The following is a 21,853-nucleotide window of genomic DNA, read 5'->3' as shown; positions in this document are numbered from 1 at the left end:
TTGCAAAAATATCAAAGGAACAAACTCGCATGGCTCGTATACTAGCAACGTCTCATTTCTAGTTTAAAATACTGCAAAATATTTGGGAAACACACAAAATAAAATTAAAATGGATAGTTTTAATAATGGGTTCACCTTATTTTTGCACTGCAGTTTATTATTACAGTAAAACCTCTATAAATTAATACTCGATAAATTAATAATCTCTATAAATTAATAAATTTCTCCGGTCCCAATTTGGGACCAGTGTAATTTTAGACACATTTCGATAAAATAATAAGATAATAATTTTTTGAAAATCCTTTGTAAATATATGGTCCCATCAATATTATAAATTAATAATTAGGTAAAATTTTCAAAATATATGTATATATAGACACATTAGTTTTTGTTAGATTTTATTTCTAATATTTTACTATATGAAAAATAGTTAGCATTCTCTTTTAATACATAATAATTACTGTTTTATTTGTAATTGATTATATAAAATACTATTTATCATGATTAAATCTTATTTTTAAATATTGTTTTGAAAATATTTTCTAAATTAGGAATATCTCTCTATAAATTAATAATTATTAATTTATCGATAAATTAATACCTTTATAAATTAATAGATTTTAATGGTCCCATCATTATTAATTTATAGAGGTTTTACTGTATGTCTATTTTTGTTGGTAGGGTAATATTAATTCAGATCCACCGACGCTCTTCCACAATCCGGTGCACATATACTCGCCACCGACGCTCAAAAATATTTCCTTGGCTTAAGAATAAGGTACGTACACATTCAATAATAACTATAGTTTCCACACAAACTCACACACACAAAACTATGAATGGGGTCGGTTTCTTAAGAAAAATATCGGTGTGAAAGGGCAGAGATATAATGGAAGAACGACACTAGTGACCCACACCAGACGAATTAGAAGATCTAATCAAGAATGACAGCAAAATCCTGACCTGCGACAAATGCTGCTATTGCTAATAACCTATAGTTCTATACTTCTATGATGAAGCCTTGGTTTGGTGGCTGTATTAGCTCAATGCATCCGAGACTGTATTGTATCATTCACCATAAGTTATAGTCTTCTTATATTAATGTAACATATCCTCTTAAAATGATAAAATTACGTCTCTAATATTGATATAATGTATCATTTAAGATTAATGTTTGGTCTTCGGTCGTGCATGTCATTTGATAAGTCATTTGTTACTTGTTAGCTATGATTTTTATACCTCAAATAATATTCTTACGTAAACAAGTTTTGCACTAATTATTCTGTTAGTAGTAATGTAGTGTATAATGAATAACGTGTTTAATCTGTTAGTTTCCTAGTTAAACTTTTTTTTTTGTTTGGGTCTTTTTGTTAAGATTCCTAGTTAAACTTGATCGTCTAAAGATTTTTGAACATTCGACTTGCTATTTTCATATGAAATGGCAAAAAGTTTCCTTAAACGGCAGGAGCGGAGCTTAAACAAATTTAAACCTAATTTTTATGTACTTTAAAAAAAATTAGTGATGAAAAAACACAAAACAAAAATTAGTTTAATTTTCATATGAAAATATCAGACTGATTATTTCTGATCCATAATTTTTTTTTCTTGTTCCTGTTTATTTGTAACCAAATTTTATTGATTGATTTGTATAATTAAGAATTTTTTTTTACTGGTAATCAAAACAGAATTGTCACTCTTTTCGGAAAATCTTAAAAAAAAAAAAGGATGAAAAGTCAATGTCTTTTACCAGATCCACCAAACTCTCTCTACAACTAATCTCAACCGTTCATCTCACTCCCGCCTTTATCTATATAACCACACTCCCTAACCTTCCCCTGTCTCCTCCCACATCACACCCATCTCTCAAAGAATCCACATTTTCAAGAAAACAAAACTTCAGAGATGGCGTTGCTCGTTGAGAAAACCTCAAGTGGCCGTGAGTACAAGGTCAAAGACATGTCTCAAGCCGACTTCGGCCGTCTCGAAATCGAGCTAGCCGAAGTCGAAATGCCTGGACTCGTCTCTTGCCGTACCGAGTTCGGACCATCTCAGCCACTCAAAGGAGCAAGAATCACCGGTTCACTCCACATGACGATCCAAACCGCCGTGTTGATCGAAACCTTAACCGCTCTTGGCGCTGAGGTGAGATGGTGTTCTTGCAACATCTTCTCAACTCAAGACCACGCCGCAGCCGCCATTGCTCGTGATTCCGCCGCCGTGTTCGCTTGGAAAGGTGAGACTCTTCAAGAGTACTGGTGGTGTACTGAGAGAGCTCTTGACTGGGGTCCTGGTGGTGGTCCTGATCTCATCGTTGACGACGGTGGTGATGCTACTTTGTTGATCCATGAGGGTGTTAAAGCTGAAGAGATCTTTGCCAAGAATGGTACGTTCCCTGACCCGACATCAACAGATAACCCCGAGTTTCAGATCGTGTTGTCCATTATCAAAGATGGTCTTCAAGTTGATCCTAAGAAGTACCATAAGATGAAGGAGAGATTGGTTGGTGTTTCTGAGGAGACTACCACTGGTGTTAAGAGGCTTTATCAGATGCAGGAGACTGGAACTCTCTTGTTCCCTGCCATTAACGTTAATGACTCTGTCACCAAGAGCAAGGTAATTGCTAATTCTGATGTATATGTGTCACATTATAGCTTTAGAAGACTAGATCTGATACTGTTTTGTCTAGTTTGTGGATAATGCAATGTTTATATTACCAAAATGTGGATGACATTGTTAATGATTGAAGAGTACTCAATTATGTTTACGTATGTTCTGTTTTTTTCCTCTGTTTTTCTCTGTTTCACTGATGATTTGTTTGTTTTACAGTTTGACAACTTGTATGGATGCCGTCACTCTCTACCAGACGGTCTCATGAGGGCTACTGATGTTATGATTGCCGGAAAGGTCGCTGTTATCTGTGGTTATGGTGATGTTGGAAAAGGTTGTGCTGCAGCCATGAAAACAGCTGGTGCTCGTGTCATTGTGACTGAGATTGATCCAATCTGTGCCCTTCAGGCTCTTATGGAAGGTCTTCAAGTTCTAACTCTTGAGGATGTTCTCTCAGAAGCTGATATCTTTGTCACCACAACTGGAAACAAAGATATTATTATGGTTGACCATATGAGGAAGATGAAGAACAATGCCATTGTTTGCAACATTGGTCATTTTGACAACGAAATCGACATGCTCGGGCTAGAGACCTTCCCTGGTGTGAAACGTATCACCATCAAGCCGCAGACTGATAGGTGGGTGTTTCCAGACACCAAGTCTGGCATCATTATTCTAGCTGAAGGTCGTTTGATGAACTTGGGATGCGCCACTGGACACCCGAGTTTCGTGATGTCGTGCTCGTTCACCAACCAGGTGATTGCACAGCTTGAGCTTTGGAATGAGAAGTCTAGCGGGAAGTACGAGAAGAAGGTGTATGTTTTGCCTAAGCACTTGGATGAGAAGGTAGCTGCACTTCATTTGGGCAAGCTAGGTGCCAGACTCACCAAGCTTAGCAAAGACCAATCTGACTATGTCAGCATACCCATTGAAGGTCCTTACAAGCCTGTTCACTACAGGTACTGAGAGGATAAAGAGCCAGGGATTGGTTCTTACACCAAGGGTTCGTATGGTTTTATGATTAAGCCGTTTGTTGGCTATTGTTTGAGTCGGGTTGGATCTGGTCTGGTCGGGGTAATATGAGATATTGGTCCTTTGATCAAGGTGACCAAAATATTGGTATGAATAAGAGGTTGTTCTTGGTTTTTTTGAAAGGCTGTTTTTTTTGGTTTTCTTATTTCTCTATTTTTATATATCTCAACTAAAATTAGCTTCTGGATTATACTATCGTTAGGCTTATTTATGCTTTGTTCTGTTTACTTTTCGAACAAAAGAGAAAACAAAATACGTAAAGCTATTTTCGACTTCATATATTGGATATGCTTCTTTGAATTGTATACTAAGTTTGAATCATGCTTGTAATGCAAGCTTATGAAAAATGTTATGAGACTTACTAGTATGTTAATGGGCATGATCTTCTGGTCTCATACGGCAATCCTGCTACATAAAGATGATGATAAAGATGAAGATGAAGATGATACACGTTTATATATAAATTTGATGCTAAACTCAAAAGGTCATCAAAGTTCTCAAAGGATTAGAGAATATGTCTTACAATGTTCTCTTAGTAGACCCTGATAACTGCACGTCAAGAGCAAAAGAGCTACTTCATCTTGCATTCTTTTTATGGCGTTGGGATTGGCCTATTTCGTGGTGATCCACCTATCCAAGATGATACTGATGCTTGCTTGTGAGTAGTTTTAGATTTATTTAAGGAAAAGGGCTGATGGCAATGGACATGATAAGCAAGCTTACCGAAGAGTCTTGATAACAAATTATTAGTTTGAGTCACACAACATGAAGTAAACTGATCCCTTCTCTGAATCATCTTAACAACCAACAGTCAGCTGAAACTCTTTATGCTTTACACAAATTGAGTTCAATTGAGCAATTCAAGAGTCAAGTTCTTGAACTTTACAACAACAACCAAACTCAGCTACCTTTACTAAATCCGAGAAGTAAGCAAGGTCTTCTCTTTAGCAACATTATAAGTACCTAACCCCATCAAAAGATCTAACTCCATTCTAAAAATCCAAAATTTCCCACTAAAAACTACATAAGAATCATCCCAATTCATCACAAACAATGCCATAAACTTCTAAATTTGGATCATAAGTACCTTGAACAAAAGCTTAAAAACCCAAACTTTATCCTACAATTTCAACAAATCTTCCATCTGTATCACTCCAAAATCAACACTTTCCAAGAATATAGATATCAATTATAGCCAAAATCATACAAAATCACATATCACTATTCAAACATAACCAACAACATTACAAACAACAAACAAACACAGTAAAAATAATAAGAGAGCATCTTCATAGCATCTCCATTTCAAACTCAGATGTCCTTCAAAGACAACAACAACAGCAAAATGTTATCAAGTCTTGATATCGTTAGTGTCTCTAGCACACCTAGTAATGATGCTACATCCTCTGTTGTAAGAATTAGCCTGACCAGAGCGACAAGCGTAGTAAGAAGCACCTGGTTTCTGACAAGGAACCATGTCTCTCCTCAATGTTTCGTAGCTTATATACCGTTTCCGCATCATCATCACTCTCCGACTAATCTCCGACGGCATCATCATCTCCTCTTCTCCTTCCTCCTCTCCGATTACGCCGCCCCGGTTCAGCATTGCGTCGATTTCGCCGTTCACGGAAGGAACCGGAACCGTGGCGGAGATAGAGAGATGGGTTTGAAGGCAAAGTATGGATAAGTAAACAAGAGCAGCTAAGGATCTCGACATTGTCGGTGTGTGAAAATTTTATGATGTCTCTGTGTTGTTGTTACGACGGCAACTCCAAGTAGCGCTTCTTAGGGGAGTTAAACCGGTTCGGTTTAAAGATGGATAGAGTTCAACTGAATTGTAACATCATGTATTTAATTAAATAAAATAATTTTCTTTTTTCTCATTGGGTATCAATTTTTAAAAAATCTTTATTGGTGGTCCACTTGGTTTCTTTGAGAATTCACATTTAAGTTTTGTTTTTTTCCAAATATAAATTTAATATCAGAGATTTGATTGGTAAAATGTTACTTATCAGTAATCACATAACTAATATAACATTGTTTAAAATCATCACTGCTTTTTAACTGTTATTTTTGATATATATATTTTTTTATTACAAGTGTGTTTCGTATTTATTTGATAATCTTATACAGTTTTGTGTCACTAATCGTAATCATATTTAAATTACTTTCAATAAATCTTTATAACTATCAAATTAAAATATTTATATTTAATTTACCGTCATTCAAACAATTATATAAAATTAAACATGTTTTTGTGGTGATTTAATTAAAATACTTTTAAGTTGTATGGAAAAAGTAAATAATTCCGGCGGTCATTATGATTAAATGTGTGGGGTTAGGCGGTAAAAAAGCATCATTAAGGAGTTAGTGTAAATGCCACCAAACAAGTTCCAACAAACAACCCCAACTACTACATCAGCTGAGCTGTTTCCTCTATTTTGACCCACACGCTCTTATTTCGCTTCACACCAAAGCATCAATAAATTCACATCATTGTTCAAAACAAAAGTTATATATAACATACTCTCTTTGGTGAATCTTACCTTTAAATCATCTTTAAATCCTCCCAATAATGTTGCTCTAAGTGTATTTTAAATCATCTCATGTATCAACATTTATTAATTTAGTGATCACACATAACCCATTATAAAAAAGGTGTTCTGTTCCAGTGAAACAACCCAACTAAACCCATATATCGGAGGTGCAGTCACCACCAGGATATCTCATCTCGTGAGCCAGCGCAGGACCATCTGGTTCGGACCCAAAGTCGACGAAGAAGTTAGGGTTTATGGAGAGACCACCTTTGTCTGTATCAACATCAATTTGTAACATGTGTGAGCCTTCCTCCACAAGTTCTGGGTAAAACTGTCTGTCCCAAACGCTAAACAGCGAGTTTGTTACGTATAATCGCTTCCCATCTAGGCTCAACTGAAACATTTGAGGACCTCCTCTTAGACGCTGACCCTTCACACAATAAACAAAACACCGATCATTACAATAGCGTGTATAACAAGTAACATTATCTGTACTTTCTTCAACGGACCTTGATCTTAGGGACATCGAACTGAAACATGTTCCCATCTTCTCCCAAGGCAAAGACAGGGCTTCCCTTTTGTACTAGCCCACCTACATGTAGTTGACCGGTTAAAACAGGGGTTTTCGGGTCCTCGATGTTGTACTGGCGAATATCTCCATGAAGCCAGTTGGAAAAATAGAGGAACCGGTCGTCAAGTGAGATTAAGAAGTCAGTGATAAGCCCTGGCATTTCTGGGAGAATCCAGTTCTCAACTTTCAGAGGTTCCACTGATATAGCCACCTTATAATATTGGAGAGGTTGTTTGTTGTTGGGATCAGAACCAAAAGAAATGAAGAATAATAAGTAGAGAAGATTCATTATATACCTCGTGGCTCCATGTTTCATCTTCGTTCTTGAAAAATCTTACAATAGTACTAGATAACGCACACCCTGCAAATCCCGTAGCTTTATCCGGGTTGTGCAAGAATCTTACCTGCAAACCAAAACAGAGGAGGATGATGCAGTTTCTTGTGGAAGAAGAAAGTTATATAGGCCGAGGTTTGCAAGATTAGAGTTTACCTCTAAGGGTAAAAGTCCTGTATCTCCAAGGTCAAGTATCTGTTTCAACTCTCCTTCAGGCCAACTATAAACATGTAGATGCTTTCCATACAAGCCATCAGAGACGTCCTTGAGGTCAAAACCTTTGGTAAACGCGGCTGGTGCTCCCCAAGAGGTACTAATCATCGTCTTGTGCCGAGGTTGGTACCAGAAATCATACCCATACAAAGGGCTGTTTCCATCCTTCTCCCACCTATTAAAAGAAATTTAAATAGCTGTTACTCAAAGAACCCTAAGCGAGATAATAGGTTTTGTTCTTCTTTCTTCTCGCCTAAGAAACATTAGTACAAATCTGTTCTCCTCGAAGTTACCTTCCTTTTATATTAAACTCGGAATCGAGTAAGAGAAACCCACTGCCTTCTGCGTTTCCATCTTCGTCCCCAAGACAAGACACAAGAACGTCTCCGGAAGTTAAGCAATGAGGTTGATGCGGATAAGCCAACCCCGTCTTCTCCAAAACCTCCGCTGGCTCCAAAAATTTATAAAGAAATGGTTCCCTAGGGTTTGTTTTCGTATCTATAACGTAGATACGACCAGACCTTTTCCAACATGTGTGAGACACGAGAATACAATACATGAGAACTTTTCAGATGAACCAGAAACTGAGGAGAGATGTTGTTCAGTATCTTACAGAAGAGAAGGCAAGATGAGATAACGTCTTTCGCAAGAAGGATCACCATAGCAAGAGCTACAAGAGTTCCAGCCTGAATGATGAAGTTCATCTCCAAGAAAAGGCATAGGTAATCTGTGGATGACACAAGCGTATGTCGATGAACTTGGTTCCACATCGACCGTAGCTAAGTAATCTGGCTTCGCTTGTCCAGTTCCTGTATATATGGAGCCGGCACAGTGAAGTTCAACGCCAAATCTTAATGACAGTACTTGATCTTCACACTCAAGATATATGTATAAAGAGTTTTACCGGTGTATATGGCAGCAACATAAATGAGTTCCTCTCGTGGACCAGACATGGCGAGAAGAGGCGAGGCATGACCCGGTCCGCTCTTGCAGCAACCTTCCCCTTGGCTTTTCAACGCTACTTCCGTTCCCATATCCATGTTTCTATGTTTTCCACTATCAAGCTGTTGCATATTGGATTGTATTTATATTTACATATATTTTCCAAGTTGGAGTAAATTAACGCAAACATATGGTCTTTAGTTTATACTTTATATTAAGTTTATATCCTTAAAAAAATCTTAGCTAGGAATATTTTTCTGTCGGATCTTAGCAAGAAATATAACCCAATCATTTCTTCTTAAACATGAACTAATTTGCTGCTTTTGGCTTGAAAAGATAATATATGTTTATGTAGAAAGGGTGGCATATTCTAGTTTGAAACCTAATCTAATAAAACAAACACATAATCTTAAAGATATTTAAGAATGTTACATTATTGAATCAACAACTACACTATCATTTCTCTATAACACATAATAATGTTAAGATATCTCAAAGCTTTGTTTCTCGGCTTTGGCGGTGGAGATACTATAATGGTGCCACGTGGTTCATCTCTCATGGCTACGTTTCCGGTTATGTTTGTTCACTTCCTAGTGTTATCCTAGCCCGTGAACGTGAAGTATATCTCTCGACTGTATTAGTCAGATATTTTTGTTTATTTGCGTAACTACATTTTACCTCAAAGCCTTCAACGTACTTTTGCTTTTACCGGTTTAGTTGTTCTTCTCAAAATTTCAGTTCCATTAGTCCGTAGAGTCGTAGTGAGATTAGTTATCAGGGTCACTTAGCCAAGAGGATCCAATAAGCATAAGCTTTAAAAGACTCTTATTTTTCCATGAAATGGTGTGCTTTTGTTATTGGCGTAAACCGATATTTGCAGCTTTTATTAACAATGGGGTAAGAACCTGGTCCACATTTGCTAATCCTTAATAAAAAGGTAAATGCAAAATAAAGAGGATGCTAAAAATGTCTAAAGTCTACTTGTAAAGTCTTTCTATTTCGCTCTTGTACTGATCAACCACCTTGTCCCGTCTTATTTTCATTGTTGGTGTCATTAAACCGTTGTCGATCTGTAAGGAGATATTCACAGAACGTTCACATGAGGACTGGATACTTTGAGTCGCAAGTAAAGGGATTATGAATGAGAAGCAGAACAAAAGAACATACCGTGAAGGGCTCATCAACGATCAGAACCGGTCCAACTTGGAACGAGCATTGTGACGTCCTGCATCATGGTTTTATATAAGTTTACACTTAACTTACTCCTACATTTCAGAGAGGGATTTAGACGCTCAAAGAGTAATACTTGGTTTGAATCTTTACCATTTCCTCAGTTCTTCGTAGACCATGCTCGTTATCGTCTCCTTGCTAAGCTCGTTGACTTCAGGATCTACAGGTGAAATTTTCTGCTTTGCTGCTTCTTCTGCTGCTTCTTTGTTTGGGATAATAATAGCTCCAAGGCGGCGCTGATCCTGAGAACGAAAGATCAAGCATGCATCAAATTCGAAGATTAAATCAGTGAAACATCCCATACCATTGTTCCTATATCAAAGTCTCCAACAGGTACCTGTCCAATAACCACTATCTGTTGAATCAAATTGCTTCTCATGGCTGCTTCTTCAATCTCCAATGGTTCCACATTTTCACCTACAACGATCAAGCTGCTATCATACATTTTTAACAATATTTTTGCAGCAAGGTGGTTTCAATTCACATCTTTGAACCGAGAGGTTTATTTTGTTGTTAAGACTTCCAGTGTTTTAAGCTCAGGTTTCCGAGGAACCAGTTTATGAGGTGTCTGACAACAACAAAGTGTAAAAGTGTGATATACCTGTGGAAAGTACAATTGTGTCCTTGGCACGGCCTTCAAGAACGAGGACACCTCCACAGCTACGACTCCGTCCTGCTGAGTGCTTAGGAGCAATCCAACCCATATCTCCAGTATTGAACCATCCATCGTCATCTATAACTTGCTTGGTGGCCAGTGGATTCTGAGATAATCAACAGAAAGATGAGTTAACCACCAAACCCAAAGCCTTCATCCAAAACACAGAGAATGTTTGAGGAGTTCACAAATTTAGCAAAAAAGAAATGGATGGCAAGAAATCTAGATTCCAGTGAGATGCTTTAGATGAGGAATGATGAGTTCAAGATGCAAAGAGTTATACATAAACAAGCTAAGAGGTCTCCGTTTCTTTCTGATTAAAATTCTGTAACTGTTGTGTAATTCGTTCAAGAATTTGCCGTAAACAAAGTGCAGAAAGTGTGTATCACCTTATAGTAACCTTTCATCACCGGAGGGCCTCGGACTTTGACAATGCCCTTTGAACCAGGTGGAAGAACGGAACCAGTCTCAGGATCTACAATTTTGAATTCTGTATCTTTAATAGGATGCCCAACTGAGCCGAGAACCTTCATAGAAAAGTACAATATTAACTGGTTATTGACACACTCCAAAAAGTTATCTTAACAAAAAGTGAGGAATACGTCACTGTGTAACATAACATAGAGTCATAGAGAGTAATAAAGATTGGAGAACTGCTACATGGATACTTTTATAGCTCTTTGGGACTAATTGTGACCCAAACATTTGCTGCAAGATGAGAGCTTATTTTTCCATAAACACAAAGGAAAAGGTCATTTTGGCGAGAGTTCTGAACTTACATTACAGCTAAGCTTCCGCGCAGAGATAACTGGTGAGGTTTCTGTCAAACCATACCCATTTTGTACATTCACACCGATGGCCTGCACAAAGAACTAATCTGTTTACATATGGACAAAGTAAGTTAACATTAATTTCAAGAAGCAATATTGGCAGTCTAACCTCGAAAAACTTGTCAACATGCATAGGTAAACTACCACCTCCACTAACACCAGCCTGGAGGAAACACAGATTAGATAGCATGCAAGTCAGTTTTACAATCTTTCCTATAAGGTCGCCTAGAAATATAAAACTTTTAAGAGAAAACGAAGTAGAATGTTGTAGTACTACCTTTGTTATTCCAACAGACGAACGAATTTTTCTGTGCACAAGATTTTCAGCCAACATATGCAATGGCCATAGGAAAAATGCAACTACTCTCGCCCACAACCAATCCACCAACGAAACAATATACATTGGAGGCTTTTGATTTTTTGTCAAACAAAGACCCTGCATACAAGAGCAAAGAAATTATCACAACTCCATGCATCACGAATAGGAACAACCAGAAAAACTCTATTAACCAGAACTATTAGGCAGTATGGAATACTAAAGAAGACACATCTGGTTCGCAAACCTCATGAATCCTTCTCATCTCCGTGTATGCAAGGCTGACTTTGATCAGTGTAAGGGCCAAAAATTTACGAACCGGGGAGCTTGTAGAAATTTGCTTTTGAATCCCGCTGTAATTCTCACAAACGAGAGAAAAATGTCTATCAATTAACATGGTTGAGGATGCTGATAAAAATTTGGTGATTAAAATGATGGAAGAGACAGAGTAGATACAGCCATAAAGGAAATCTTAGACTTAGCTTTCAGTTGCAAGAGATGGCTTTGAAATATATACAACATATGAATATGAACACTTATAAGCTCTTATCAGTAAACTTCAGTATCAATAGAACCTATCTGAAAGTATTTGAATCTTGTGCAAACAAAAAAAACTTGTGAAGTAGCATACCTGTAGAGCGTCTCATACACTAAAGGAACTGAAATGAGATAGTGTGGTTGATATTGCTTGAGATCATCCTGTACCAAAAACAAAAAATAAGCTTCAAAGTCAAAGGGAAAAGTATAAATGAAATGCTTGACCCAGTGCGAAGTTTCATCGTCTCTCACTTCCAAGGATAAGATGTTTTTTTAATTTGTCACTCTGTAACAATAACACAAAAAGACTTACCTTTAAGAATCTTATAGAAGTATACTTTTGCTCTACTCCACATGTAAATATGAAGTATTCACAAGCCCGTTCATAGGCATGCCATGATGGCAGCATACTTAGAAATCTTTCCCCAGCTTGAGAAGGCACAAAGTCGGATAAGTTTTTTACCTGTAGAGTAAGTCAAGATGCCAAAAGAACAAAAAAATAGTTTCAGAACGTAATAGCAAACTCAGTATTTTATAAAGGTAAACATAAATTGACTAGAAGTATTGGCTTGAACCTGGTGTAACAAATTCTGATGTGTGAGCATAACACCTTTTGGATTTCCCGTGGTTCCGCTGGTATACATAATTGTGGCTGTGTCATCTGGATTGATGTACTCATATTCATACTTTCCTGCAGTCATTCATTTTTTAGCACTGCCAAAAACACTAAAAGTGCTATGTAAGAAATACAAGATGTTGCACTTACCAGCATCATTAGATCTTGCAAATTTTGCGCGTCTCTCTTGTCCAAATCTTTTAATTTCGTTGTAACTATAGACTGGTGTCTGCCTACCCACTGTAACCAATGACGATTTTTCACCCCATAGAAGAATCACAAATCTTGGAGGTGCCTTGTAAGAAAATGACTCAGCAATGCGGTTGTAAAACTCAGGGTTATCCACAACAAGAGCTACACTGCAAGGCAGAGACACAACTCCGTACTTTAAATAAATTTGAAAACAAGGAACAGGAGACATTAGCTGCACGAAATCAGGCAGTACACATCATATTGAAAGACCAAAGACTTATGTCTCTGTCATCTACGAATCTCCTTGATTAACTACCCCTCTCTAGGAAAGCGTCATCATAAAGAATGATACGACAAATGCGAAATCATGATGTTGACTAAAATTACACCTATTCAAGACTCAGCAAAACAGCAAGATGATATCTGACGTGATAGAAGTTCTAAAATTGGCATGAAAACAAGAAATTTTGATGACAATTGGTAAGTAAATGTGGTTGGTAAGTATGACTTAAGTAATTTGCTAACTTCTCTCTCGAGTAAGACATTCACTTGAAACAACAAAAGAACAAAAGTTCTAGGCATACCTTTCCGAATGACAGTATATCTGCAATAACTCTTCAACAGAGGATCTGGAACCTCTAACAACATTGACTGCTCCTGTAGCCATTATACCTGGCATAAAGTAGTAAAATGTGCGTAAACATACCAATACCTGCGGAGGAAAAGAAAAATCGAAGAACCAAACAACATAATTAGAATTATTCCAGTAAAGCAGAGTTAAAACAACTTAACCTGTGAGCATCTTAAGGTTATTGCGAACTGGGAATGCAATATAGCTTTCCTCAAATGAAAAATTCTAACTAGACTTTCACTTCTTTAGGCATGAAATTTAGCCAGTGAAAGGCTCGAACTAAAGTAAGAGCTTTAGAAGCCTTAAGGTTGGAACATTTTCCCTTTCAAAGACATGTAAATAATGGAGAGATGTTATTTAGGTGTTTGAATAGTTGAAGCAGAAACAGCCCAAAACATATCTCAACAGATCACTGGTTGTCTCTGGAATGATAATGACTGATAAATAATGTGTAAGAGCACTCACAAGCTCAGTTTTCCAAGTTTAATGAAATCATCCAATACAGGGTAAGGCTCAAGCTTTACGAAAATTATGTAATAATTATGATTTTCCTATAGCTAAGAATTCAAAGTTTTCTACATAATCAACCAAATACCTTGATCAGCAATAAGCCACCGACAAGAGTTATCGGCGAAAAGTGCAATCTTCTCATCTGCTTTCACTCCAACCACTCGCAAACCCTCAACAAAGTCCAAAATTTCTTGTTCCAACTGCAGTTGAAGATGATTGAAATGAAAGCATCAAACTGCTAATCCAAATTTAACAACACTAAAACTTCAAAAGTTATTCCCACCTACTTGTCAGGCAGACATACAGTTTCCGAAAAGGAGGTGCACAATAATTGAAACAACGTTGGTTCCTAACATATACTAAAACTAACAACCACCAAGGGAGTGCCTGACAATAATCATTAGAAAGTATGCTTCCAAACATCTACATATGGTTCATCTTCAGAACCTTCACTTATTTAACAAGCAGATAAGACCTGCAGCTTCAGAATGTCTATACATTACAGAGCTAATAGATAAAGACATAAAGCTTAAGGCCAATTAATCTTAACTCTTGTATTCCAGTTGTTTCCCTAAGTTCTGACTCTTGCTTAAAATTCCTCTGTTGTTCCAAAAGTATGGAGATCCCAAAGTGACTCTAGCATGAGATGCAACGCAGTGTTACCTGTCTGTACGTGAATGTAGTTGGCGGGTCATGATAAGGGTCCACCACCGCAACTCTGTCACCATACTTTTCCACAGATGATCTCCAAATATCAGGAACAGCCTTCCATTCATTAGAGCGTAAAGCAACCTCCTTTGGCAATGATGAGCGTTCCAAGAAAGGCGAACACCGCCTTAACTCCTTCTCTTGAATCTATAGCAGAAAGAAAATTACAAAATTGATGTTACAGATCATTCAAAATCAAACTCCAGCTTTCATAAGACTTAAACTTAGACAAGTATCCTAAACTAACAAGACCATCCCCAAAGTCAAATCATTTCAGCTTTCATTAGTTGTCAGGTTTAGTGCAACAGTTAAACGTGAACCAACCCCAAAGTCAAATCATTTCCTCAGATTACTTACTTCTAAAATCAAAGTAAAGGAGCAATTTTTAAAGTCCACAAACCAAAAAGGAAGAATTTTTAATCTACTTCTCATCAAAAAAATCGAACCCATAAAAGAAAAAGTTCAAAGTGAGTGATTAAAGAGCTCGCCGTGGACTCGCAGCGAACTCGAAACCCCCGTCGTGAAGTTCGACGACCAAAACCCTTGTAACCAAACACCAATCTCATCCCAGAAACTTGAAATTCAGGAGCAGAGGAGCAGTGGGAAACGAGAATCGAAGGTCCAAGAGACGTGGACGACGCCATGGTTGAAGAAGAGAGGGTGCAGAAAGGGCTATTGTGAGCTTGTTGCTTGCACAGAGAGATGAGAGGAGAAATAGAAAGAGAGGAAGAAACAAGAAAGGTAGAAGAAAGAGACGAGAGAGCATGACGATATCGTGATTACGATTATGAAAAAAATAAAAAGAAAGAAAGAAAGATCAGTTCCAAGTTGGTTGGCACCGCTACAGAAGCATGGCAACTTCAGAGACACTCAGAGATAATAATAAAAACAAAAACAGAGTTGATGATACTTCACTTACACTAATATAGGATGTTTTATTACTATACTTTATTTACAAATTTTGAATTTAATTTTTATCTGTCTCTCTTTTAACTTATAAATCAATCTTACCAATAATCATCTTTTATGATGTCCCAAATTTAATAATTTTTTTTATATTTACTTTGAAAAATTGTAAGGTTGTATTGATTCTATTGAATTATGTATTCTAATTCAAGAATATATGTTTTTTTCTAAGAAAATATTACAAAATTCTAAATAAATAGTTATATTTGTTGTTGTTGTCATTGTAACATAATTATATAAATAGCATAAAAATATAGATTAAGATAGTATAAAACTCAAACAAGACAAAAATAAGAATTTTGTTGTCTACTAGTGGGATGACTCATGAGTCATGACTACATTTTAGTGGTTATATTGTTTTACATACATAATGCGATCGCTTCTGTGCTCATGCACGGATTTCAAGAGATACGAGTCTTCTTTTTCCTTCCTTTAACTTTGGTAAACAAGAAGAAGCAAGAAAACTATTGAATATTATGCTTTAGTTTAATCACAATATGTCATATGATCGTATGGTAATAATGAGAGCAAAATCATGTTCTTGAATTACTTATAAAATTCTCATAATGTTCTTCAAAAGAGTATTACACTACTTAGTCAACTAGATAAATAAGTCAAGATCAGTGGGATTGCAATCTTCGCATTGAAATATTAGTAAATAGTAACACATTTGTTTTAAATAGATTACTGGATCTTTCTCAACAATAGAAAACAAGGATCGTAGAAGCTTAGAATAAAAAGGAAATTAACAACAATGATCAAGAATTAGATTTGACTTAATACGAAATGATCCAGCTTTTGATCCTTTCTTCTCCACACCGCACCATGAGTCACACGAGACTGCCTCACAGAGTAACGCTAGGGAACTTGCAACGCTCATTTCCTATAATCAAAAAAAGTAGTATGTGTTTGGTAACTTGGTATATGTAGTCTCATTTACGTATACTCAAAGTTTTGCTTGTGAGACAAGTTTAGAGAAACTCACCAGGGTTAGTCGTAGTCTCACGAGCCAAGCCATTAAAGTAACATTGAGAGCTTTGGTTCCGGAACTGAGCCCAGTATGAGCTAAATGCATAGCTTGCATGCCAAGAAACAGAGACTGGCGCGTAACACTCTTTTCCCGGCGCCAAAGCTGCGCAAGTTTCATTGCTTCTCCCACAAGCAAAGTTGAGTGCCTGCCCTAACTCTGCCTCGCTTGCCCCATCTATCGCCACACACCACACGTTTCCCTTGAACGGCACATTGTTATCCGGTTTAGGCAACTCACCGAAGCTTGAAACCGGTCTTGTACCGGTGAAATCGATTTCGTAGATCGGTGTACCGTCAGGATTCAAAATCCCCCAATGCCTCTCTGTTCCCGAACCGGGTTTCTGGTTTTCATTGAACAAGGAGAACAAAAACGTCGGTATAGGTGCACCGCGCCTCGCTGGTGTACCGAGTGGTGGGTTAGCAGTCATCTTCTTGATCAAATTCCGGTTATACGTCGCGGCATTGAGAACATTAGCACCGGTTTCGTGGATATCACCTGAATTAGGCCACCCGGTTTCAGAGATTGCGAGACGGACGTCCGGATAACCGAGCTTGGTCATTGCAAAGATAACCGAATCGAGCATCTGGTCTAGAAGATTGGTGTAAACCAACCCGGTTTGAGGATCGGTATAAGTCGAATTCGACTCGAAAAGAGCGTAATCCAAATGGTTATTAACCGGATCAGTAGACCAAGGGAAGTAAGGGTAAACATCAAGAAAGAAGAAAGAGTTTGTTCCATTGAGAAACTTCAACAATGGTAACATCACCGGAACAGCGAGATCTTCCCGGAATGCACCACTCGACGGAGGAAAGCTCGATCTAAGAGCGTCCATGGCAAGAGGAGTCCCGACTTTGATGTTGTGAATCCCACGAGCCCTAAGAGAATTCACAACTTTACGCATGGCAGGGACAAGATTGGCCCATATCTGCTTGTCTTGGTCAGAACTGTAGCTGAGGACTTCGTTTCCAACGAGGACGAATCGGATTCGGGTTTGCGGGTAGAAAGGAAGGACATTGGTGGCAACCCATTTGTCAGCAGCGGCTTGATCAGAGCCAACTGAGATGATCTGGTCGTTAGGGACCATGATGGTGACGTAAAGATTGGTTTTTGAGAGGAGTTTTAGGGTTTCTGGATCAGCGTCATAGAGCTTGACGTGGCCAGCTTTAATGGTTTTGATGAGGTTAATTGATTGGTAAGGAGAAGGAAGATTGTTGCCTAGTTTACCATAGTTGATCCCAATCCTGCTTGCAAGTGCTAACACTGTTCTGTTGTTTTGGGAACCAATCGCATAGCAACATGAACCTGTATATAAAAAAAAAAAACATAAAGAGAGTTAAAAAAGGAAAGATTGTGTTTTAAGTAATCCTAATGTATATGTATGTAAGGAGGAGACTTACTTGAAAGGACAAGGAGAGTGAAGAGGAAGAGAGCAAGATGAGACATTGTTTTATGTTTTGTATGAGAGGAGAGTGGTGAGTGTGATTTGGGATGAAGGAGAAGAGACATTGTTGAAGAGTATTTAAGGGATTGTGTTTTGAAAGATTAGATATGATATCTAATCATTCATGCAAGAAAAGCTTTTTGCTTAATCTTGAATTCTCACAGTTCTTTTGGTGTTTCTTTTCTTTTTTAATTTGTGTCTTAAGTGAGTATATAAAGTTTAAAGAAGATTGGTTAGTTTGCTGGTTCAAAGGTTACCAAGAATGCTTTGCCAAATTGTTCACACAAACTTTGTAGACATACTGTTAATTATTTTTAAAAATGTCTTAGTTGAATGTTAAATTTATATTTCATCAACAAAAAATGTTATTTACATCAAAAATGAAATTATTGATATGTTCTTTAAAGCTATGAATGGATGTTGTGGTTAAAGCGGGACTAATTTGTTAGCAATTTTATTGCAAACCAAAGCTTTTAATGGATTTACAAATAAACGGATTAATACGTCAACAATTTAACTTTATATAAAAAACGGTAGTTTTTAAAAAAAAAAAAAATATTTTATTTTTTTGAACCGCATTACTACAAACTATAATTTATGAATGATATATAAAAACGATCTAATACACAAATAAATTTGTCCAACACAACTATTTGAGTTCAAGTATATCATTTTTATTTCAATTTAGTTTCTATTTTCATAAATGTATTTCACCTAATATTTAATAAGATATTCCACGGTGGAAAGATATCTAAATAATACGTTACTGTGACTGTTGTTTAAGTGTTATCATCTGTCTGAAACCAGAGTACATACGTGGCTTAGCCCAAACGACATGTCCTTCAGACCAATCTACTACTCCCTATTCGTTCTCTTCGTCGTTCACTCAGCCGCCGCTGATGAGCCGGTTCCTACGCCATGGCCGGAGCAGTTTCACGCATTGTTGGTGATGAATAAATCCGGATCCTTGGAAGTTCTGGATCTTTGGTACGACTGGGTCAATGGACGTAACTTTAACATCATTCAGAAGCAGCTTGGTAAGCTCACCTATGACCTCGAATGGAACAATGGCACTTCTTTTTATTACTCCCTCGACGAATCCAGAACCTGCCGCACCGTTCATTTCGAGGTTAGTATTATCACTTCCTCTGTTTCTTCAAGAAACTTTCTTGCTCTTTATGTCTGGTTTTTTGGAGAATTTATAGTATAATTGAGTAAGAGATTGATCAAATTTAAAGAAATAAGAAGAATTATAAGACCTTTTGAATTTAGATTGTGATAGGCTTTTAGAGATGTACATTGCATAATGACCACTCTCTTAGTGTGCATTTCGTAATGCATAGTGACACATATGTATGCTTCTTGCTGCGTATGTTGATTTTGAGGAGAATATGTAGTGTTTTGGCTAAAGAACTACCAAACTATATAACATTTTGAAGCAAGACGAAGAGAACTTTCTGAATCTTTTGAATTGTGTAGTGTTTTTGGCTTTGTTTAGAAACTGAAACGCACTGAAAAGAAACTTGGAGAGTCTGTCCTAAGTTACTTTGGTGATATTTCATTCAATTAAGACCTTTTGAAGTTAGCTATTATCTCTCTTCTACATTTGGAGAGTATGGCCTACTCTTCCTTCTAAGATCTCTGTGTTTGTTATAAGCAAATGGGTGTTTTCGTGTCAATGTGAGCCCACAGTAATGCTTTGGTTTTTTCTTTGATAGATGAATCATATCTTCTTCTGAGATTAACAACTCACTCTAGTGATGGTCATAATGATAAGCTGCAATGAGCCACAATGGGAACCTAATTCAGAATAGTGAGGAGGACTGGAGAATATTTTGGATTACATTCTTTAAAGATCTTAAGACTTTGGATGGGAAAGTTTTGTTTATGATAGAAACATAAGGTTTCAGAGCACTGTTTTTAGATGATACACTTAAGTTTATGGAATCGTTATGTTAGAGTTGATTTTGTAGATCTTGATTGGTTTCACTTTTCAGAAACATAACTGTATCCTAGTAAGTTGCTGAGACTAGAATTGGAAATGTGATTGTCTAACTCGATTCAAGGTTGGAATCTTGAGGCCAAATTGGCTAGATGGAGCAAACTATTTGGGTCAACAACAAGTAAATGGGTTTTTATGCAATGTATGGGAGAAAGTTGAGTTCTTACAGTATTATGAGGATGTTGTCACCAAGAGACCTGTACAATGGATATTTCATACAGGTAAAAAGTGATGGATACTATTGACTTATGAGTCATTTTTGTTATGTCTCTTGCTTAAGATGATAACCAAATACTGAAAGATATATAAATTGCAGGGAGGGAAGCTCATGTGATGACATTTGAGGTTGGAGCTGTCCTAGAAGACGAGAAATGGCAAGCTCCTGTCTATTGTTTCCACAATGAGAAGAAGATGAAGCAAAGTGAGTGATAAAGATTGTGTGTGTTTCATTATGATGTTAAGAGAGTTTTGAACCGTTCAATGAGGAAGTCATTTTCGTTTTTTCTAATCAAAAACTTGGGTTTTATGTAATCTAGTGGAACATAAAAAAAAAAAGTAGATGTCTTAATCCATAGGCCTTTGTTGGGCTTTCACTATACATTTTTTTTTTGTAATTACCTTCTTATCTAGCTAAGGTCTACTAACGCACCTTCTTATTTGGTCCCCAAACGTATCTTACTTGTAGTCTTGTACAGTTGGCCAAAATCTTGAAAGTGTAACTTGTGGTTAGATATAATATAAGACAAATTAGAGGTAGAGATTAGCAAGAGAGCTAAGTAATCATAATAAGTTAAAAAGTAGGTCAGACCACATTCAAAAGAGAATCTATGTGATGTCATGACATTAGTCTTAGCATAGATGATAAAATCAGAGTATTTTAGACTCTTTAAGCACAAGACATCTTACGTGTGGGGGTGTCAGAAAGGGTATAGTTTGATCTTTTTTATAACGCGTTTCCAAAATCCATTAACACTAGTATCACATTAGCTTAATACTAAATGCGATTTAAATAAATAAGTTAACCAATAGATTAGCGTTGTGGAATCATTATGGAGAGGATAAAGTCAAGACACCAAATCACCAATGCACATGTGAATATGTTCCTAAAGAATATTATAATTTAGACAGAACACAAAAAGGTTATTAGCCTTTGTCTTTTGAACCTTTTTGTCTTCTAATTAATGATTCATATGTCCATTTCTTATATTAAAAAAAAAAAAAAAACAAAGCTTATGAGTAATGATTAATAAGACATTTGGAATTAAACATTCTCAAATCTTTTAAGCTGTTTTCCAATTACTTTTGTAATATAGTAACTTATCTTTTTCCAAATACATGAAGTAAAAATATATAATGTTTTTATCAAGAAAAAAAATGAAGAAAACCTTAACACATAAACCTTAAATCTCATCTTTTATGTATTACAAAAAGAAACATATACATAAATCCATCTTTAATTCCCTTTTTTTTATTAAAGAAAAACTAAAGAATATGAATGGGGAATATAGTAACATGCTACTCTCTCTTCTTTATTCACTTTTAAAGTTGGATCTTTATATACTTTTGACATTCTTTTTTATGCATCACCCATTCTCCCATATGCTTCAACACCTAAAGTTGCTGTCTCCAAATCAATTTCTCGCCAGCCCGATATATGTGTGTTGTGTGCTCTCTTTTTCCCCCATCACTTTATTTCTTTATCACTTTCTTACCATGCAAATTTATTCCAACGTTAAAATAGAATGATTAACATGTTTCTTTTTTCCCAAAAAGATCCGACCCATTTCTTACTCTCTTTACACAAATACATTCCAAAGTGCTTCTAATATTAACCTTTAGTCATACATCATAATACATTAGATGTTCTTCTCATTTTGTGATAACCAACCAATGTAGTAGTTTATCACAAAATTAAGTAGATAAGAATTAGTTAAAGAAACCAAATAAGAGATT

The 21,853-nt window shown here is 36.6% G+C and overlaps 6 protein-coding genes across 7 annotated transcripts; 2 read left to right on the top strand and 4 right to left on the bottom strand.

Moving 5' to 3' along the window:
• Window positions 1-1,831: 1,831 nt before the first annotated feature.
• On the top strand, window positions 1,832-3,850 carry LOC17890632 (adenosylhomocysteinase 2). The gene is made up of 2 exons (XM_006297406.2): window positions 1,832-2,613; window positions 2,827-3,850. The coding sequence occupies exons 1-2, from the start codon at window positions 1,903-1,905 to the stop codon at window positions 3,571-3,573; spliced, it is 1,458 nt and encodes a 485-aa protein (XP_006297468.2). The 5' UTR covers window positions 1,832-1,902; the 3' UTR covers window positions 3,574-3,850.
• An 889-nt stretch (window positions 3,851-4,739) lies between these two features.
• LOC17892357 (protein RALF-like 24) lies at window positions 4,740-5,423 on the bottom strand. The gene has a single exon (XM_006296574.2). The coding sequence runs from the start codon at window positions 5,354-5,356 to the stop codon at window positions 4,991-4,993; it is 366 nt and encodes a 121-aa protein (XP_006296636.1). The 5' UTR covers window positions 5,357-5,423; the 3' UTR covers window positions 4,740-4,990.
• Window positions 5,424-6,170: 747 nt separating this feature from the next.
• On the bottom strand, window positions 6,171-8,320 carry LOC17892935 (selenium-binding protein 3). Its single transcript, XM_006299444.2, has 7 exons — window positions 8,199-8,320; window positions 7,908-8,103; window positions 7,588-7,815; window positions 7,238-7,469; window positions 7,044-7,151; window positions 6,686-6,958; window positions 6,171-6,606 (listed from the first exon to the last, which is right to left on the bottom strand). Exons 1-7 carry the CDS (start codon window positions 8,245-8,247, stop codon window positions 6,325-6,327), a joined length of 1,368 nt encoding a protein of 455 aa, XP_006299506.2. The 5' UTR covers window positions 8,248-8,320; the 3' UTR covers window positions 6,171-6,324.
• Window positions 8,321-9,099: 779 nt separating this feature from the next.
• LOC17893017 (probable acyl-activating enzyme 16, chloroplastic) lies at window positions 9,100-15,344 on the bottom strand. 2 transcript variants are annotated; one of them, XM_006299541.2, is made up of 18 exons: window positions 14,950-15,344; window positions 14,417-14,608; window positions 13,839-13,953; window positions 13,197-13,284; window positions 12,571-12,779; window positions 12,380-12,495; window positions 12,118-12,267; window positions 11,899-11,966; window positions 11,515-11,620; window positions 11,229-11,387; window positions 11,061-11,114; window positions 10,901-10,981; window positions 10,511-10,648; window positions 10,068-10,227; window positions 9,804-9,883; window positions 9,560-9,708; window positions 9,404-9,461; window positions 9,100-9,306 (listed from the first exon to the last, which is right to left on the bottom strand). In XM_006299541.2, the coding sequence occupies exons 1-18, from the start codon at window positions 15,103-15,105 to the stop codon at window positions 9,214-9,216; spliced, it is 2,172 nt and encodes a 723-aa protein (XP_006299603.1). In that variant the 5' UTR covers window positions 15,106-15,344; the 3' UTR covers window positions 9,100-9,213. The 2 variants fall into 2 exon arrangements, with proteins under 2 accessions (XP_006299603.1, XP_023641876.1); XM_023786108.1 differs by lacking the exon at window positions 14,950-15,344 and having other exon boundaries at window positions 13,197-13,324; window positions 14,417-14,512.
• Window positions 15,345-16,272: 928 nt separating this feature from the next.
• LOC17893507 (probable glucan endo-1,3-beta-glucosidase A6) lies at window positions 16,273-17,932 on the bottom strand. The gene is made up of 3 exons (XM_006299695.2): window positions 17,855-17,932; window positions 16,413-17,759; window positions 16,273-16,310 (listed from the first exon to the last, which is right to left on the bottom strand). The coding sequence occupies exons 1-3, from the start codon at window positions 17,898-17,900 to the stop codon at window positions 16,273-16,275; spliced, it is 1,431 nt and encodes a 476-aa protein (XP_006299757.1). The 5' UTR covers window positions 17,901-17,932.
• Window positions 17,933-18,703: 771 nt separating this feature from the next.
• On the top strand, window positions 18,704-20,496 carry LOC17890847 (uncharacterized protein At4g14100). The gene is made up of 3 exons (XM_006298536.2): window positions 18,704-19,027; window positions 19,965-20,121; window positions 20,217-20,496. The coding sequence occupies exons 1-3, from the start codon at window positions 18,734-18,736 to the stop codon at window positions 20,327-20,329; spliced, it is 564 nt and encodes a 187-aa protein (XP_006298598.2). The 5' UTR covers window positions 18,704-18,733; the 3' UTR covers window positions 20,330-20,496.
• Window positions 20,497-21,853: the final 1,357 nt, after the last annotated feature.

Source organism: Capsella rubella, unplaced genomic scaffold, assembly GCF_000375325.1.
Source record: "Capsella rubella cultivar Monte Gargano unplaced genomic scaffold, Caprub1_0 scaffold_3, whole genome shotgun sequence".
Taxonomy (NCBI): domain Eukaryota; kingdom Viridiplantae; phylum Streptophyta; class Magnoliopsida; order Brassicales; family Brassicaceae; genus Capsella; species Capsella rubella.
Note: the sequence above shows the minus strand (reverse complement) of the source record. Positions and strands in the feature narration are given on the sequence as shown.

Coding starts and splice junctions, on each gene's coding strand:
- LOC17890632 (XM_006297406.2), top strand. CDS start 1,903: ATGGCGTTGCTCGTTGAGAAAACCTCAAGTGGCCGTGAGTACAAGGTC. Junction 2,614..2,826: donor ACTCTGTCACCAAGAGCAAG/GTAATTGCTAAT, acceptor TTTGTTTTACAG/TTTGACAACTTGTATGGATG.
- LOC17892357 (XM_006296574.2), bottom strand. CDS start 5,356: ATGTCGAGATCCTTAGCTGCTCTTGTTTACTTATCCATACTTTGCCTT.
- LOC17892935 (XM_006299444.2), bottom strand. CDS start 8,247: ATGTCTGGTCCACGAGAGGAACTCATTTATGTTGCTGCCATATACACC. Junction 7,470..7,587: donor GAGTTTAATATAAAAGGAAG/GTAACTTCGAGG, acceptor TTCTTTTAATAG/GTGGGAGAAGGATGGAAACA. Junction 6,959..7,043: donor ATGAAACATGGAGCCACGAG/GTATATAATGAA, acceptor CAATATTATAAG/GTGGCTATATCAGTGGAACC.
- LOC17893017 (XM_006299541.2), bottom strand. CDS start 15,105: ATGGCGTCGTCCACGTCTCTTGGACCTTCGATTCTCGTTTCCCACTGC. Junction 14,609..14,949: donor GAGTTCGCTGCGAGTCCACG/GCGAGCTCTTTA, acceptor TTTCTGCTATAG/ATTCAAGAGAAGGAGTTAAG. Junction 10,649..10,900: donor CGCGGAAGCTTAGCTGTAAT/GTAAGTTCAGAA, acceptor TTTTCTATGAAG/GTTCTCGGCTCAGTTGGGCA.
- LOC17893507 (XM_006299695.2), bottom strand. CDS start 17,900: ATGTCTCATCTTGCTCTCTTCCTCTTCACTCTCCTTGTCCTTTCAA. Junction 17,760..17,854: donor CACTCTCCTTGTCCTTTCAA/GTAAGTCTCCTC, acceptor TTTTATATACAG/GTTCATGTTGCTATGCGATT. Junction 16,311..16,412: donor TGAGACTACGACTAACCCTG/GTGAGTTTCTCT, acceptor TTTTGATTATAG/GAAATGAGCGTTGCAAGTTC.
- LOC17890847 (XM_006298536.2), top strand. CDS start 18,734: ATGTCCTTCAGACCAATCTACTACTCCCTATTCGTTCTCTTCGTCGTT. Junction 19,028..19,964: donor GCCGCACCGTTCATTTCGAG/GTTAGTATTATC, acceptor ACTCGATTCAAG/GTTGGAATCTTGAGGCCAAA. Junction 20,122..20,216: donor ACAATGGATATTTCATACAG/GTAAAAAGTGAT, acceptor TATAAATTGCAG/GGAGGGAAGCTCATGTGATG.